Below are 16,043 nucleotides of genomic sequence, written 5' to 3'. Positions count from 1 at the left end.
TTTCACTCCCCTGCTCTTTGTCTGCCAGAGTGCCTGAATGGAATCAGCTCCAACTGGGGGTCTGGCTGTCCTAACTGAAGAGCCAAACACCCCTTTCTGTAAACTGCTGAGGAAGACTGCAGAGGAGTGAATGCTGGAACTGTATAAAAAGTGAGGCTCCTGGACTGAAAGGCAAATCGACCACTGGAAGCTGAAGTAACGGAAGATGACCAGAGATGCCGGCAGACCCTTTGCAGCGCCGTGAAGCGACCACTGCTGTCCTGACCCAGTTTTCTGTGCAACAGAGGAACTCCGAAGAGGACCCCTTCCCTTTGACTGGTGGAAACAAACAGTCCCAAGACAAACTTTGTTTTAAGCCATCTGCTGAGGTCCTGTGAGTTTCCAGAGCTAAGGAACCCCAATATCAGGAGACCTGCTGCCCATTTCAAAATCGCGGCGCATCCACCACAAATGTTTTCTTCAAACCTAAGTTACTGTGGGGCAAAAGGTATTGCTTACCTGATTCCAGAAAGTCGCTCCAGTAAATTGGAGTACAAGTAGAAATGTCCAGGCAACCCACTCTTACCTCTGACCGAAGCCGCTGCTTGTGTCCCTTTAGCGAGTCCTTTGACAGGATCTCCAACGTTGGTCAAGTCTTCTTGTATCCTCTTTCCGAGAGACAAGAAAGTATCCAGAGGAACTTTTGACTTCTGTTGCTTTTCAAGACCTTAAGCATCTCCGAACTGCCTTTTATCTAGGGTTGCGTTTTGAACTTTAAAAAAGACTTGCTGTGCAGGGAATCCACCTCTAAAACCAGACGCTCTACAAGGATAACAATGACCAACTGTTTTCCTTCCCAAAGATCACTACAGTATTTGTATTTAGACAGCATATGTGTATGCTGACTAAATACAATTACAGTATTACTTTGTGGGTGTGTAATCACCGATAATACGGTAGACCTGTCAAACTCCTGTAACAATTGTGCACATTTAGCAACTACCAACTAAGAAGTGGTCTTTTGAAAGTATTGTAAAGTCAACCGATGTGTGTTGATGTATTGTGCCAAGTATTTAACAGTGATTCTTTGATGTGCATTGCTAGCTAGATTCAGTGTACTTACCTACAGCTCACATCTTCCTCTTAAGATAAACCTGACTGCTCTGCCACTCTAAGGTCCTTGAGTTGGGGATATTCAAACCACTGGGAGAAATTACTAAAGTTTTCCCTCCAAGTGCAACTTCAGGAAAACTCCCCCCAACAATGGGAAAATTGTGAGAAGGCTCAGAATACGCGTGTGCATTTGGCCAAATAGGAAATTGGGTGGGATGGCCAAGCCCCAGTAAGCTACCCATGATGGTCAGGTATGTGGATGGGTGGCGAGAGGTGGTCAGGAGAATGCGAGAGTGCAGGAGACTTGTTATGTGTCCAGTTAGACAGAATTTGTGCTGTATTCTGATGGCAGAGAGGTTGTGCTTTGTGTTTTAGTCAGGTGTATGGAGGTGAATGCATGCGGATGGGCATCCGTGCGGGTGGGCAGCCGTGCCTATGGCTAGTGGCCACCGAAGTGGTGCTTAACTATGTACTGTGACTAATTCCGAAGTGGTATCACTGCTTTTGATGGGGGGAGCCCTTTTCCACGAGGCCAGGGAGATGATGCTGCTACCTGAGAATCCACCTGGTGGTGGTACTCAGCAGGAGGATCTCATGGGGAGGACCCCATTGAAAATTGTGACCATCCTAGGAGAACCCAGTATCTCTTTAACCATCCCAGCTTCCCTCAAACCCTTATAATTTCACACTACCCAATGTCCTTACTGGGAAGGGGAGGAAACCGTGAGTTATGCAGATCACCGACAAGAACAAATGTGTACATTGTAGCCTATCAAGTAACCTATTGGTTAGCTGTCAGTCAAAACAGCGAGGGAATGGAATGATGGCATCTTCACTGTCGGCTCAGCAGGTACCGAGAGCTTCCAGCGACGCACAGGACCACAGAACATAGAGACAGACAGCACCCAGGAAGGAAGTACACTCGGGGGGGCCTGCAATGCAGAAAGGGGACTGGAGGAGAGAGAAAGGACCCGCCGGTGACCAAAACTGCTGGAGTGCCTCCAAACGGCCGCCAAGCTGCAACTGAGATGCACTAAAGACCAGGGAAGGTCCCAGTGAGCTAGGAAAGCCGCAGGAGCGCCAGGGACACTCGCAAACAACTGGAGGAAAACTGCCAAAACCCTAGGAGGTACAAGGGTGGCTAGTCCTAGGGTTGGAGAGACCTAGAGAGTGCTTTAAGACCACAGTCAAGGACCGAAGGAATACCCACAGGGCAGAGTGACCTAGTGAAAGGGGTCTGGGACCCACATTAGGAAGATATACCCCGACCAATAATAAAGGGGAGTACAAACTTTTCAGATACTAGTGGCATGCACAGAGCTTGGACGGAGAAAAAACCAAGGCTGTGGCTTGAAGAAAGATCAGAAAAAGAACAGAGTAACCAAGTAAAGGGGGTATGGGACCCATATTGGGGGAACCCACACCAAACACTAATAAAGAGAAATACGAACTTTACATGTACGAGTGGAAAGCACAGTCCTTGGCAGGAGAGTAAACCAAGGCTGTGGGTAAAATTGAAGAAAGAATAATGTATCCAAGAACGTTCCCTACTCGGCAGGAGAGTGGGCCATGGGGAGGGGCACGAAGAATGGGTAGGGGAACATCCGCAGAGCTTGGGAGAAAGAATTAGGCTATTTTTCGCTGTGCTCGGGAGGAACACAGATTAGGATCCAGGACCCATAACAATTAAGAGGAAAATCAAAACACAGCTTGGGCGAGAGGACCGGAATGGGAAACTCCCACTTTAGAACGGTTTTAATATTCGGCTTTTGCAGTGACACATTATTTCCATTCTGCAAAAATACACCAGACCATTCTTCATCAGTAAGCAAGGTGTCCTTTGCACTTGCATAACCTCTGCATGTTTCAATCACATATTTGTGCATCTCACAACCCTTTCCCTTTTACTGGACTGAAAGTCTCAATTTGAGGACCAATCTATTGCACAAGCAGTCTATTCTAGAATCAGCCTTTTACCCCCACATGCTAGAAGTCATCTTCACTTACCTGTTAGAGATGACAATGGCGTCATTAAACTCGCTACGGCAGTTCTGGCGCAGTGCAGTCCGACCCCCGTTAGTGATCACAGCATTATTCCCATGCAAGCTATGGAAGCGAAGGTCATTGACTGAAGCGATGGACGAGGGGCTGCTTGGAGAAAGCTGGTTATTCCCATCAGATAGGTCATCAGGCAGAGGAAGCAGGTCTAGGAGCAAAAAGAAAGACGGCATCAAGAGAGTACAAAGGTATAGACTTTAGGAGCACTGTGCTGGGGTCGGCATGGACAGAAGGAATGAAGAAATTACCAAATTAGAGCACTGAGTCATAACACCTCTGTTGAAATAAGGTGCGCACGCACACACACCTTGTCCTCTACTATATCACAGCACAGGTATATGCTTACCAACAATCTGGTGTATTAGAGCATGAAGAAACCATCATAACCTTTCTAGTGCACTTCTGGAGCCGTGCTCAAAACTGGGCTCTTTAAGAGGGTCCTGGCCTTTTTTAGACGGTTACACATGTCTGCACTAAAATATATAGTTTTGACCCTAACAAACTTAGTTTTTGCCCTGATAAAACAGAAAAGGCCTGATCCTTCTGAAAACCGAGGCAAGTAACAAATGATGGGGATATTGGATTTAAGACGTAGTATTTACAGTTATCATGGTTAGCGACCACCCACCAGAGTCATCCACAATTGTTGCCTGTGCTGCCTGACCGTACAGGTCCACCACAGCATAGACATTAGGAGGCACATTCCATGCTGCTGCCCCCTGCGCAACGCCATTCACAAAGAAGTGCAGTGTCCCGTCCTCCTTGCGTACCACTCCAACGGTGTCCCCAGCCTGCTAAGACATAAATGAGTGTGAGCAGAGCGCCATCAGGAACAAGAGACAATGATACACAAACAAGGTTTGATGTACTTGGGGAATAAGAGGATGTGTGGAGGGTGACGCATGAGGAGATGCCAAGGGAGAGTTATGGAATTTCAGGGGATGCATTTAAATAAGCTTAGTAGACAGATCTGGAAATGCTAGACTGGTAGGATCATCTGAAGAAGCAGATATATGCCTGGGCAACAGACAGGATGCATCTGCAAGCAGGAGACATTACGCTTGGAGAGAAAGGAAGGGCCTGCATGCAAAATGAAAGTATAGAGGTGCAATGGAAGCAATAATAGCAGGGCAGGTACAGCTAGAAGGTGGAAGGAATACCACCCAAAGCAGAGCTTTGCTGGAAGGGTACCATGACATTTTAAGAATGCCAAAGGGGCTAGACATACCAGAAAACAGTAACATCAGGAAAGTCAAGAAATCAAGGCTCTTCAGGGCAAGCGTAAGGGGCAGAGTTTGAGTATCACTTGGAGATTATGGGACACAGACATCTAAAAAAGCAGCTAAGGTGGGAAAGTGGGAGCACCATCAGTTCTGGCACTACAATGTAAAAGATAAGCGGGGCTGGGACTGACCTTTAGCCGGTCCAGGTTATGGCCATACTCATCCAGGATGGTTGTCCCATTGTGCATCACCCCATTACCGGTCATCATCCAGGTCCCTGCAGTGCCAAGAGCACAAGGGATTAAGGTACAAATATGCAAATGTGAAAAGAGACTACTTCACACTTTTGACCCATTGAAGAACCATGCAACAAGCAAAGTACAGGAGGCATTCAGACCCGCATACAGCAGAGAAGAGAACCCGACCTGACCTATCCACCGCCTTCCATGCTTTTCACACATGGTAAAGTAAAAAAGGTGTTAAACACGGTACAACAGGAATGCAGAATAAAGTAGCAGAGAGAAAAATTGTCGAGGAGGTCACATGAAAAAGTGTGGGCTTAATATGCAAAGGAATACTGTGAACCTTGAGTGTAACTGAGAAAACTGGGTGTCGCACCTGCGGCAATCGTATTAGTTTATTGGTTGAACTAACCTTTATACGTAAAATATATAAAATACAAAACTCATTACTCCATTCATTCATTCATTCATTCTTGCCATGTTAAAATGTTAATGTAATAGACTAGTATGGTTAAACTACCACCCTTTGACCCCCTCCGAAGAATCATAAGTGTGGGAGCCTAGAAAAATACAAACTTAAACGTGGTGCACGACCCCCAAACCTGGGTACATAAATGGCTCATCCAACAAAGTGGCCAATTCTGAAAATCATAATCTGTTTTTTTCATTTAGCATTTAGTTTATTTTAAACTTTTGCTATCCATTACAAAGAGAACACTTAAAGAATGAAGAAAAGAGAAGCAAAGAAGGATTCACTTCATCCTGGCCTCCAGATAAGGTGCGTACAAGGCCTTTTCACGCATTAAAATCTTGCAAATACGACAGCTTTATTATTTTCCTTTGTACATTTACACACGGGTTTATAGCAGAGGGCAGTGCAAAGGTCAGGTTACTTGACAGAAACCAGAAGGCTTCTTTTGATTTTTATCTACATGGATGTAATTGCAAGCCACCTCTGAAAGAGAATGCAATTCTCTGAAGCCTTTCAAAAAAAGAAATTGCACACTGTGATAAAATGAATGGTTTCTTTCCATTCAGCTTTAGAAGCACTTTGCATATTTTTCTAGAATTTTAGGATTGTATAATTAATAAGATGGAAAACTAAGTTGTAATTGAGAATTAATATTTAGTAACAAATTGTGCTTTTCCCCTCCAGTGAAAGCAAACCAGTATTGCACAATTGTTTTTTTCAGAGTTTTGGTGCTGTGTGCATAATAATGCAGAGGCAGATCATGTTTATACTGATAATTTAATTTACACTCATTATAAGAACAGTGTGTAAAATGATGACTATGCACAGTCTAGTTTACATCGATTCAACCTTGCAGTCAATGAGGTACTATAAATGGTCAGTGGCAGCAGAGTCTTTGCCCAAGGGTGAGTGATTGTCATTACACCAATCACAGTTGTTCTAGCCTCTCAAATCAACAATTAAAACATCCAAAACCTGACTCTCCAGGAAGTGCAAGCGCTGTTCAAAAACAAACAAATGAAAGTTACATTGGTAATTGAAATAAAAACTCAGAAATACTTGTGCCTGTGATAATCCAGATCGGTATTTAACTTCATGTAGTGCTTCATAAATGGTTCGTCCAACATCTAGGTACTGTGATTACTATACCTCAGTCGATACTTAGTTAACCGACCTTGGAAGGTTGTTAGCCAATAAGATAGCTCAGCCGGTTGAGCACTCATTGCTGCAATCTGTGCGTGATCTGTAGGTTGCAGGTTCAAATCCCGGTAAGTCCAACTCAGCCTTTCAAGGTCGATAATGGAGTACTGACTTGTGTTTGGTGATAATTGTGATAAATATGCTGTACGTACAGCGCTTTGCCAAAAGCGCTATATAAATTACCATTTGACCGTTAGATTAGATATAGAATTTAGCATGGAGTCCTTGCCTCTCTGCACTGTTGTATCATAACATTGGCATACCTTTAGGAAGTAATTCGCTCCAGAAAATGAGGACTTACATTGAACATCAAAATACAATTCATGTTTGCTTTACTATGTAATTGGCTAGGTTTTTGTGATTTCAACATTTAAATCTATACAACAGATCAAATGGCCAGACCATAGAGAAATAATGAAAGGCGTATTGTGTCACAGTGCAGAAAGCTGCCGTACGGTAATGATTTCCATACAGTTTGTGCATGCGTCGGCTGGATGTCACATAAATTTTACTCTTGCAAAGGAGAAAATCCATTTTTACTCTCTTAAAATCATTTACTCTCAAAGTTTAAAAACAGGGAGTAAAATACTCCCACCTCACAATCTTATCTGGAGCACTGACTTCATCAATCAATTCATCGGTCCATGCTTCCCTTGCGATAGGCTTTCCATCAAGTTCAGTACGCCAATTACCACCAATGAAAGTAAGAAGTCTGTGCACTATTTAGTTTATAATGGAAAGGTAGCCCAATCTTAAGGGTCTGCGTTTTCTCTGAATTTCTCCCAAAAGACCAGCTCCAAGAACTTACCCAGGGACTGTGTAATGGCTACGTTGGTCCCCCCCATGTAGGGTCTCCGACCATGCATCTGCGTCCGTCCCAAGGGTGTTCTTCATCCGCTCATACCAGAAAAGTGTTCTCTCGGTTCTCAATTCGGGGCAGAAAAGAATCAAGTGTTGCAATGTCTCTGTTTGATCGTTGCATAGACGGCATCTGTCATTCCACCATATCTAAGCAATGTTACCTTTGTGTGGAGGACATTCAAACAAAATCTCAGCTATAGGTCTCTATATCTGGCGCTCGGAAATCTTTTTAGGTAATCAGGTGTTATGTTAGGAAGACCAGTGAGCGATCTTGACAGGGTATGATCTTACAAGATGATCTTTTGGATTCAGATTCGGTCCAGTCCGCTGCCCACAGGGCCCTTTTGACCAGCAAGGTATTTCGGCATAGGGTGTCCACTGTCAAACTTTTTCTCTCCACTGATTCAGAGTCCAATCAGTCATGCAGTCTTCTTTCATCTTTATGATCTGGTATTGTGGAGGGCACTTTGAGGTATTAAGTTTGCCAAAGGTCGCCAGGACTCTCCAAACAATTCTCAGGTATAATGATAGGAGGCCCAGTTTGTATCTGATGATTGCCAAGGGGATCGCCTTCGGTAGTCTTAAGATACTCTTCCAGAATACTGCTCTCCAGTTTCTCCCAAGTTTCCCATGGCAACCCCAGACCAGATTCTCCAGTGTAGGTCAAAGTTGGAACAACCTTCTGGTTGTAAAAGTTGATGACGGGGAGGAGTGAAAATGTAGCACATTTCCTCCCGATCACCCTGCCATGCGCTGTTAACTGCTTTATTTTCAGGTTCAGACCTACTATCCAAGCCTTCTCCCAACCGCTTGCACTGATCATGATGCTTAGATATTTTATTGAAGCCAAAGGTCTTAATTCAGGTTTTCCCAAGCCTCCAGCATGGTATTCTCTTTCTCCTCCCTCTTGAGTTTTGGATCTCCAGAATTTCGTTTTTTCTGTGTTGATCTTCTGGCCATTCTGGTCAGCAAATTTCTGGAAAGTGTCCAGCTTTCTTTGAAGGCCAATGGGTGTTCTATCCAAGATAACCAGCCCGCTGATATTCCATTGATCCTTGGTGGACATGATCTCGGCGGGACTAAGACCTCTCATGTCAGTGATAAATAAGTTGTAGAGGATGGGGGTCAAGGAACAGCCCCGCTTCAAGCCCCGATAGGTACGTATCTCATTGGTCAGATTCCCATCTTGATAGAGTTTGATCTGCAGTCGTCCCAGTTTACAGATCTTTGATTGCCGCCAATAGGTCCTTCGGGCAGAACCTTGATGTCATTTTAGCCCATAATCTGTCCCTTTGATGCAAACAAAGGAGGCCTCTAGGTCTATGCATGCCATGTAGAGTCGATCTTTCCCTTTCAGCGTCTTCATTTTGAGGAGACTAATAAGTAGTAGGTTCAAGTCACAGCCTAAACTGTAAATGAAGCCGGTTTTCCTAGGGACGTAGTGCTATCCACTCCTTCAGTCAATTCAGCAGTACTCCTGCAAAGATTTTTCCCCAGTTTTTCGGTTTGGCCCCATCCCCCTTCTTATAGATGGGGACCACAACCACCCTTTTCCAAGAGCCTGGGACTCTTTCATTTAGGGCAATCCTTTTGAATAGTACCATGCAAAAGTCTGTCCAGGTTTCGGGTGCCTCTTTTAGCATGGCGTTCTTCATGCCAGCCAGACCCAGGGCTCAGGAGTTGCTTGCCCTTGCAATGATGCTTCCGATTTCTTCTCTTTCAAATTCAATTGCCCAAGAGTTTTGTTGCCCAGAAAACGGGGTCGTCTTCTCACCTGTCTTTAGGCCAAAGAGGTTTTCAAAGTGCTCCACCCACCCGGTTTCGTGGATGAGGTTTAGTTTTAACGAACCGATATCGGATTTCTTGCCATTTAGCAACATAAATTCCTAGAGTTCTTCATATTTAGAGCCTGCATCATACATTCCGCGTCATTTTGGTACAGGGTGGCTCTAGAGGATTTGGCCCAGTACTTATATCGTTTTCTTTTTTTCCTTTCCTGGCATCTGGATATCATTGGGAGAGATGTTACTGAGGCCGCATTGTAGCAAGCGTTTTTGTTTGCAATTGTTTCTCAAGATATATGCTTTCCCTTGAAGTGTGTTTTGCATCCTCTATTGGATTCTTCCCTTAAGATAGCAAAACGTGATTCGTATTCAGCCCCCTCTACTTTCTTCTGTTGCCAAGCTATCATCTCTCTGTAAGCAAGGGGACTGTCTTAGGGTTAATACGGAGCCTATTTCTACCTGGTTCCACTGTCAAACTATGCTGCCAGCATTTCAGTCTCATCAGATTGTGGTCGCTTTGTTTTGTAGGTATGACCTTCAAGGATGTCACCCATGGGAAGATGGAACCTGCGATGAAAAGGTAGTCCGACGTCATGCTTGATACCGAATGCCAGATTGTAGCTCCTGACAAGTCTCCCTTCACTTGACCATTTATGATGTGTATATCCCTCAGGTAAGTTTCCGACAACCCTTTCTGGCTTCGTGTGGACTTTTTCTGCTAGTTATTCCCCACCCCACAGTTTCTCCTTGAAATCGTAGCTAAGCAGTTGATGTTCAGGTCACTGCAGGGGATTACCCACGGATCATCTAGTTGAATATTTAGCATGTCTATCCAAGTAATTACATAGTGAACGAAGGATTTTGCATCGCTGGCATTGCGGTTCCAATACAGATTGAATAAGACTACATTTCCCTTGGTAGATGCAGGGCATTCCAAGAATTGTATTATTTGGATAAGGAGGTTAGGGTGTATGACTCGCAGCACCTTCCCCCATGGAGTTATTTACCAGTGTCAATAGATCCGAGCTATGCCTGCCTCGTGCCCCTTTTGTCGCTTTATTTAGGTATTCCGTGTAGCCATCTAGTAGTGGGGTTTCTCAGAGCCATTATTCCTGCATGCACATGATGTCTAGTTTTGCCAGCCTAGGGTATAGAGCACTGAATACTGAGCGAAGCCTCTGGTGTTCCAAGATCCGATCTACAGGAGTCCGGATCCTTCCCAGGTCATGTTCTAATCTCTGGGGGCAGGAGCCAAGGCTCCTCTTTAGCTATCTTTGCTGCAGAGGCCAAGCTCCTTGGGCCACTCTCTTATACAGTGTTGACTTTCCTTCCTTCTATAGTGATCCTCAACAGACCCAGGGCCTTGTGGAACCACTGGGTTATCTCTTCCTGGTTTGCACAGCCCCTCAACATCCATGCGACAGCCTCTGTTAGTTTCTTGAACCCCTTCCCTTCGGTAATCCAGGGAAGGATCTGGGCCACGGCTAGTTGGGGAATTACCGCAGGTCATCGTTTGCGTTCACCATGAGAGCTGTCAGGGCCGAGGAAGGCAGGCACACTGTCATTGCTCACATGGTAAGGCCACTATCCTTATGTCTTTGGAATCTATTACTCGTAGTAGTGGTACGTTGTGTAGTAAACCCAATATGTTGGCATGGTTTAATATTAGGCTATCGTCAGTCTTCAGTACCCTCTCCAGAATCACCTTACGGCTGTCTTGTAACAAGTCTTGTTTCATTGGGAGACAGGACTTCAGAGTAGAGCAGGATTAGCCCTGGGGACCGGTTCTTGTAGGAGAGGTCTCTACCCTGCTCACAGGACTGTCTGTCCCTCCAAATTTGTTCAATACTTTTGTCAATCAATGGAGAACGTCTATCGGTAGGGGCTCGCTTCAGAGCAGCTTTAGCCCGCTTATCAAGTGTTTCAAATATTTTGTTCAGGACGGTCGAGTTTTTTTATTTGAGATACCTGGTCTTGTTCCCCTGGTTCTTCAAGGCTCAAGTTAGAATCGGACAATGATTCTTCTGCAGAGTCGTCCGTTTCATAGTCCTCATATGTCAACAGCTGCAACAGAGCATCATCAAGGATTTCCACATCAGTCATTGCTTCTTGCAATGTCCGTAGCCTAGTTGTTTTTCCAAGGGTTTTGTGGGAGTTGGTTTGTTTGGTTCCGTTGACTGATCTTCCCTTGTAGCTGCATTTCGAGCTGCTTCGACTGATACCGTTCTTACATTTCTGATAAAGTTCCTTGAGCCATCACCCCTTGAGGTTTCCAACATTGGCATATGTTGATTTTTTCCAGAGGGTCAGCGATTTTCTTTCCTTTTGTTTTCATTCGGATGTTTGTCTGCGTGATCCATGCTGAAAATTGTGAAGATTAACGTGTTCAGCTGTACACCCCAGTCGCTTCGTCAGGCCTAGCTGCTTCTGTCGAAATCAATCTCTGTACTGCAGCTTGGGGGTACAAGGGTACGGGAAGGTGGAGGGTGAATATCTGCCTGCATCCGACACTCCCCTAATTCAGTGGGAGGCCCAAGTCCACTACTAGATGGAACTTGTACACTCTCCATATTGTCATGTGGAGGTTGCGCTTTGGTTACGGTCTCTAGCGACATTTCAGTTGGTCTAGGGGCGGTATGAGGTATGTTTAACGTTAAGTCTGCGTCCACTCGTTTTGAGTAACGTTTCCTGCTCCTGATGTTGTCTTGGCTCTTCATTAATCTTATGGTGTCCCTGAAGCAGGATAGGAAAGACTTGGTTTTCACTCGAATCTTTGATTAAGGCAATGATATACCCCTGAACTACAGACCGATTACAAATACCCCTTTCCTGCTTAAAATTCTGGATCGTGTTGCATGTGTACAAATGTCTTAACAAGTACTCCATTCTTAATAACCATCAATCTGGGTTTAGGCCGGTATTTGGGACAGAAACTGCGCTGCTTGAACTCACAGTCAGATTGCTGGAATGGGTGGCTAATGGAGCAGCTGCTGTTTTGATGCTGTTGGATTTGTCGGCGGCCTTCGACCTGGTGGATCATTGTATTATGTTCACCAGGTTGAGGGAAGTAACACATTTTTCAAGTGCAGCTTCTCAATGGGTCCTATCCTTTTTGGGTAATTGGGACTGTAGAGTGTTCTTTGAGGAAGCAGAGGCACTGCGCTTATGACTCTTGAATTTGATGTCCCGCAGGGATCGTGTATCTCACCCTGCTTGCACAATATTTTTACGGTGCCCATCTTTGGACTTTTAGAGTAAAGTGGGGTTATTTTGACAAATTACACCGATGATACGCAGTTTACTGGTTATTATTATTACTGGTATTCATGATGTGGATGAAAGGCAGCTGAATAAAATATACTCCCTTATTGAAGGTTGGCTGGTGCAAAATGCATTTGCTCTGAACAGAGAAAAAACAGAGCCATTGGTTGTGGGCACTCCTAACTGGATTAGGAAACTGGGTCCAGCATATGAGAGCTTCTTAATTCAGGATACAAGAATAATGACCCAAAAGAAAGTCAAGATGTTAGGTGTATATTTAGATCAATTTCTAAATATGAAGGCTCATGTGGGTAGCCTGGTGTCTTCTGCGGCCTTTTATATTAAACTCTTGGCCCATCTCCGCCCGTTTATTCCTCTGGCAAATGCTGAGAACTTTGCAAAGGCTATCGTAGGAGCCAAAATTGATTATTGCAATAGTTTACTCTATGGCATCAACAAAGTAGAGATTAGCCGGTTGCAGGTAATACAGAATAGCGCAGTGCGAGTAGTGGTGGGATTATCCAGGAGAGATCATGTCTCCGACGCCAGACGTGGCTTGCACTGGCTCCCAGTGGAGTCGAGGCTGCTTTTTAGCTTACTGGTAATTGTAAAGAAATGCTGCCAAGGTAAGATGTCCGTTCTACTTAAGGAAAAAAGTTATACATGAACTCTGAGATCCAGTAATAGGGACCAATTGATTCCTAGATGAAGGACTATCAAAACCACAAAGGGTGCCTTCCAGAATGCAGCCCCCAGAGTTTGGAATAGCCTGTCTCTGGATTTCAGGAGCATAAGGTCCAAAGAAATGTTTTAAAAGAAACTCAAAACTCTTATTTGCTTAACCTTCTATTTTGATCCCCACTTGGTTTGTGGTTTTTCTTTTTACAATCCTGATCAGTTTGTCTTTTCTGTTGCGCCCTCAAGCCTGTTGCGGCCTCAAGCCTATGGGTTCATGGACTGCGCAATATAAATGTATAAAGTAAAGATGAGTGTTTTAAATATCACTCCCTCTGTCTTTCTCCCTTGATCGTTTATCTTTGGCTTATTCAATATGGGATTCTATAAAGATAAGTTTGGAGTACATTAACACGGGTCGACTGGTCCTTAAAGTTGTCATTTAAATTTTTGTATAATTTTAGGAAGGGGGACAGAGCGCAGACCATAGATCCAATTGTGGCCTGGAGTTTTGCAGACTGAAACATTTGTTTTTGTTTTTCTCCTGGGCAGATTCTACAGGGTCTTGCTCCCCTGTGGCTGATGTCACTCCTGACCCCACCCCCCCCAATCGCTCTGTACTTGGTGATTTTGCTGATTCCATGTTGCTTCCATGTCTGATTCTTCAGATTCCACGCTTGAGCTCAGTAGGCAGGGATGTTGCCACTTTTGCCCCCCAAGCGGGCCTACCGCCTTTCACCTCACTAGACACCATCCCTACTGGCATAGGAAATTGGACTTCGAATGTTGACACAGTGTCAGTTTCTCGTGCACATATCAGCTTTTTTTGTGAGCAGATAAACCAAGCTCTGCGTCATCTCCAAATTCCGTATTTAGACTTGTATCACCCCTAGAAAAGGAGCCCGTGCTCAGTTGTAAAGTCAGTCCAGCGATGTCTTTCACCAGTCGAGCCGCCAGTGCGATGTTCTCCCCCACACTTTGTTCCCCTCGAGCCTGGACTGACCTTGGGTAGAGTTTAGGTATAAGTTTGCCTCCAAGGTCGTCATATGGCTCTCATTTAGATCTTCATTGCGTTCTTCTGTCAAAGATCCTCTTCTCAGGTAGGTGGTCGTCCCACTCAGAAAGGACTGTCAGTGTTCCTGGGGTATTTCCTGTGGTGTCACCTCCACCTGTAAGGCAGTTCCCCCAACTCCACGTCCTTCCGTTTGGTGTTTAGACTTTGCTGGATCTCTGCGGGCGTTAAAGCCAAAGGGTCCATACTTGCCAATAGATCAGCATCTGATATGGCGAGCCACTCTTCCTCTAGGGAGGGGGAGGCTACGTTTTTGCCCTGCCTGCCTCTGTGTGCTTTGGTAGTTTGTGTCAGAGGCTGGGAATCCCTTGATCTAAAGTGCCATTAATATTCTTGAACTCCGAGTGATTTGCTCCATGCTTTCAATGATAAGCATAAACCCCTTCTACTGACGATCGCACAATGCGCGGTGGGGTTAGTCCCAGCTTTGCTCTCTCGCTCAATACTGAAGCCGAGCCGCACAGGCTCCTTGATTCGCACAGTTCAGGGTTTTTCTTGAGCCGAGCAATGTTCCTGTGAGTGCCTGTGTCACACCCTCCCCTGATTCCACTGAATCTGCTCCCTTCCTGTTTGTTAAGACATAGGTTTGAGATTCACAGAGTGCCCCCACCTGATCGGTATCAACAGGACTACTTAAAGTGTTTAAGGCATATTTTGAGATTGCACTAGAGTTTTATCGTTTGTCGCCGGCTGGGGAGGGGAAACGTTAGCAAAAAAAACGTGTGTCATTCGCCATTTAAAAGGCCACCTGTTAGGACAGTTTTTCTGAAGACTCCACTCTCAGTATAAGGCTGTCCCACATGAGTATATGGTAGTGTAGACAGAGCAGCCAGGCTGATCTTAGATGGGGCAGAGGACTGTAGGAAAGTAAACTGAACCTCTAGTAGGATATATGATTGGTTATTTGTAACACGCTTAATACCCAGAGGTTTCTAAGCCCAGACCCGGGGATTGAACCTGTGTTGCTCTGTGTCGTCTTGCTCCCAAGGCGAGCACGTTGCCCCTGAGCCATCCTCCCGAGACATTATACCAAGGATTCAATAGAAACACAGTCAACCAGAAGTATTATGAAAAATAAAGGTTTATTATAAATAAAAGTAGACCAAGTTAAGTCTTGGGATAAGTACTGGTTACAGAGTCACACACATTTATAAAACACATCGCAATGCTTGAAGGTACACAGACCAAAGCATAAAACCTTCAGAAAACGTATCATACATGTTTAGTATAGGCCACACCTATTCATGGGGAGTAAAACCAATATTTACTTTTTAATTACTTTCAGTAATACTAGGGTAGCAGACCTGTCAGTTATGCAGTGACACTGAGCAAATGAATCACATAATCAACCAACCCTGTTCCCAGGATACATTTCTGAAAAGTAGAACACAGATTCAAGGAACAGTATATATACCTATAACTACTTTGAGGATAACACACAGTTATACTAGGTGAGTATGAGCTTTTGGTGTAATATCCCCTCCCAGGCCCTCTGCACGGCACTGGCCTCTCACTTCATTTAAAAAACTCAGGACATCCTGTCCTCACTCTCCCCCCATCACCTCCCCCCCTCTTTTCCCTGCTCTTCCTCTGGCCCTTCTGCAGCCACCCCTCCTCCCCCTTTCTCTGCCTTTCCCCTTTTCTCTGCTGACGAGGTTGAGACAAGTCCGATCTATGAAAGTCTTCTCAAAACAGGTCCACCCATGCTCCTCCAAAACTATCAAGGACCACATCGACTCCTTGGCTCCTGCCCTGGCTGACTTCAGCAATCACTCCTTCGCATCTGGAGTCTTCCCATCCCCCCTCAAGCACTCCCTTGTGCACCCCCTTCGTAAGAAACCCTCTTCCGACCCCTCCTGCCCGGCTAACTATCGCCCAATCTCTATCACTCCCTTCCTGGGCAAGCTTCCGGAGAAGCTGGCCATCTCCCAGCTTAATCTCCATGCTGAATCTGTTGGTAGTCTTCACAACCATCAGTCTGGCTTCAGAGCTGCCAGAAGCACGGAAACTGGTCTCCTGAACATCCGTGAGGACCTGCTCTCGAACCTTGACTCCAATATTCCATGTGTTCTTATTTTGCTTGATCTCTCTTCTGCCGTTGAT

The 16,043-nt window shown here is 45.0% G+C and overlaps 1 protein-coding gene across 3 annotated transcripts in view; it reads right to left on the bottom strand.

Annotated features, from left to right (window-relative positions):
- The window catches only part of NEURL4 (neuralized E3 ubiquitin protein ligase 4), a 1,090,504-nt gene that overhangs the window by 892,769 nt on the left and 181,692 nt on the right, over nucleotides 1-16,043 (bottom strand). For 2 of the 3 annotated variants that reach the window (XM_069645712.1, XM_069645722.1), the window contains exons 10-12: nucleotides 4,565-4,650; nucleotides 3,779-3,944; nucleotides 3,100-3,298 (exon numbers count right to left, since the gene is read on the bottom strand). In XM_069645712.1, coding sequence (XP_069501813.1) covers nucleotides 3,100-3,298; nucleotides 3,779-3,944; nucleotides 4,565-4,650 — 451 coding nt within the window. The remainder of the gene's footprint in view (nucleotides 1-3,099; nucleotides 3,299-3,778; nucleotides 3,945-4,564; nucleotides 4,651-16,043) is intronic. The other variant, XM_069645703.1, reaches the window with a different exon arrangement.

Source organism: Ambystoma mexicanum, chromosome 1p (genome assembly GCF_040938575.1).
Source record: "Ambystoma mexicanum isolate Mex_15411 chromosome 1p, UKY_AmexF1_1, whole genome shotgun sequence".
In the NCBI taxonomy this organism is placed as follows: Eukaryota; Metazoa; Chordata; class Amphibia; order Caudata; family Ambystomatidae; genus Ambystoma; species Ambystoma mexicanum.
The sequence above is the reverse complement of the archived record's forward strand: the minus strand, read 5'-3'. Positions and strand labels throughout refer to the sequence as shown.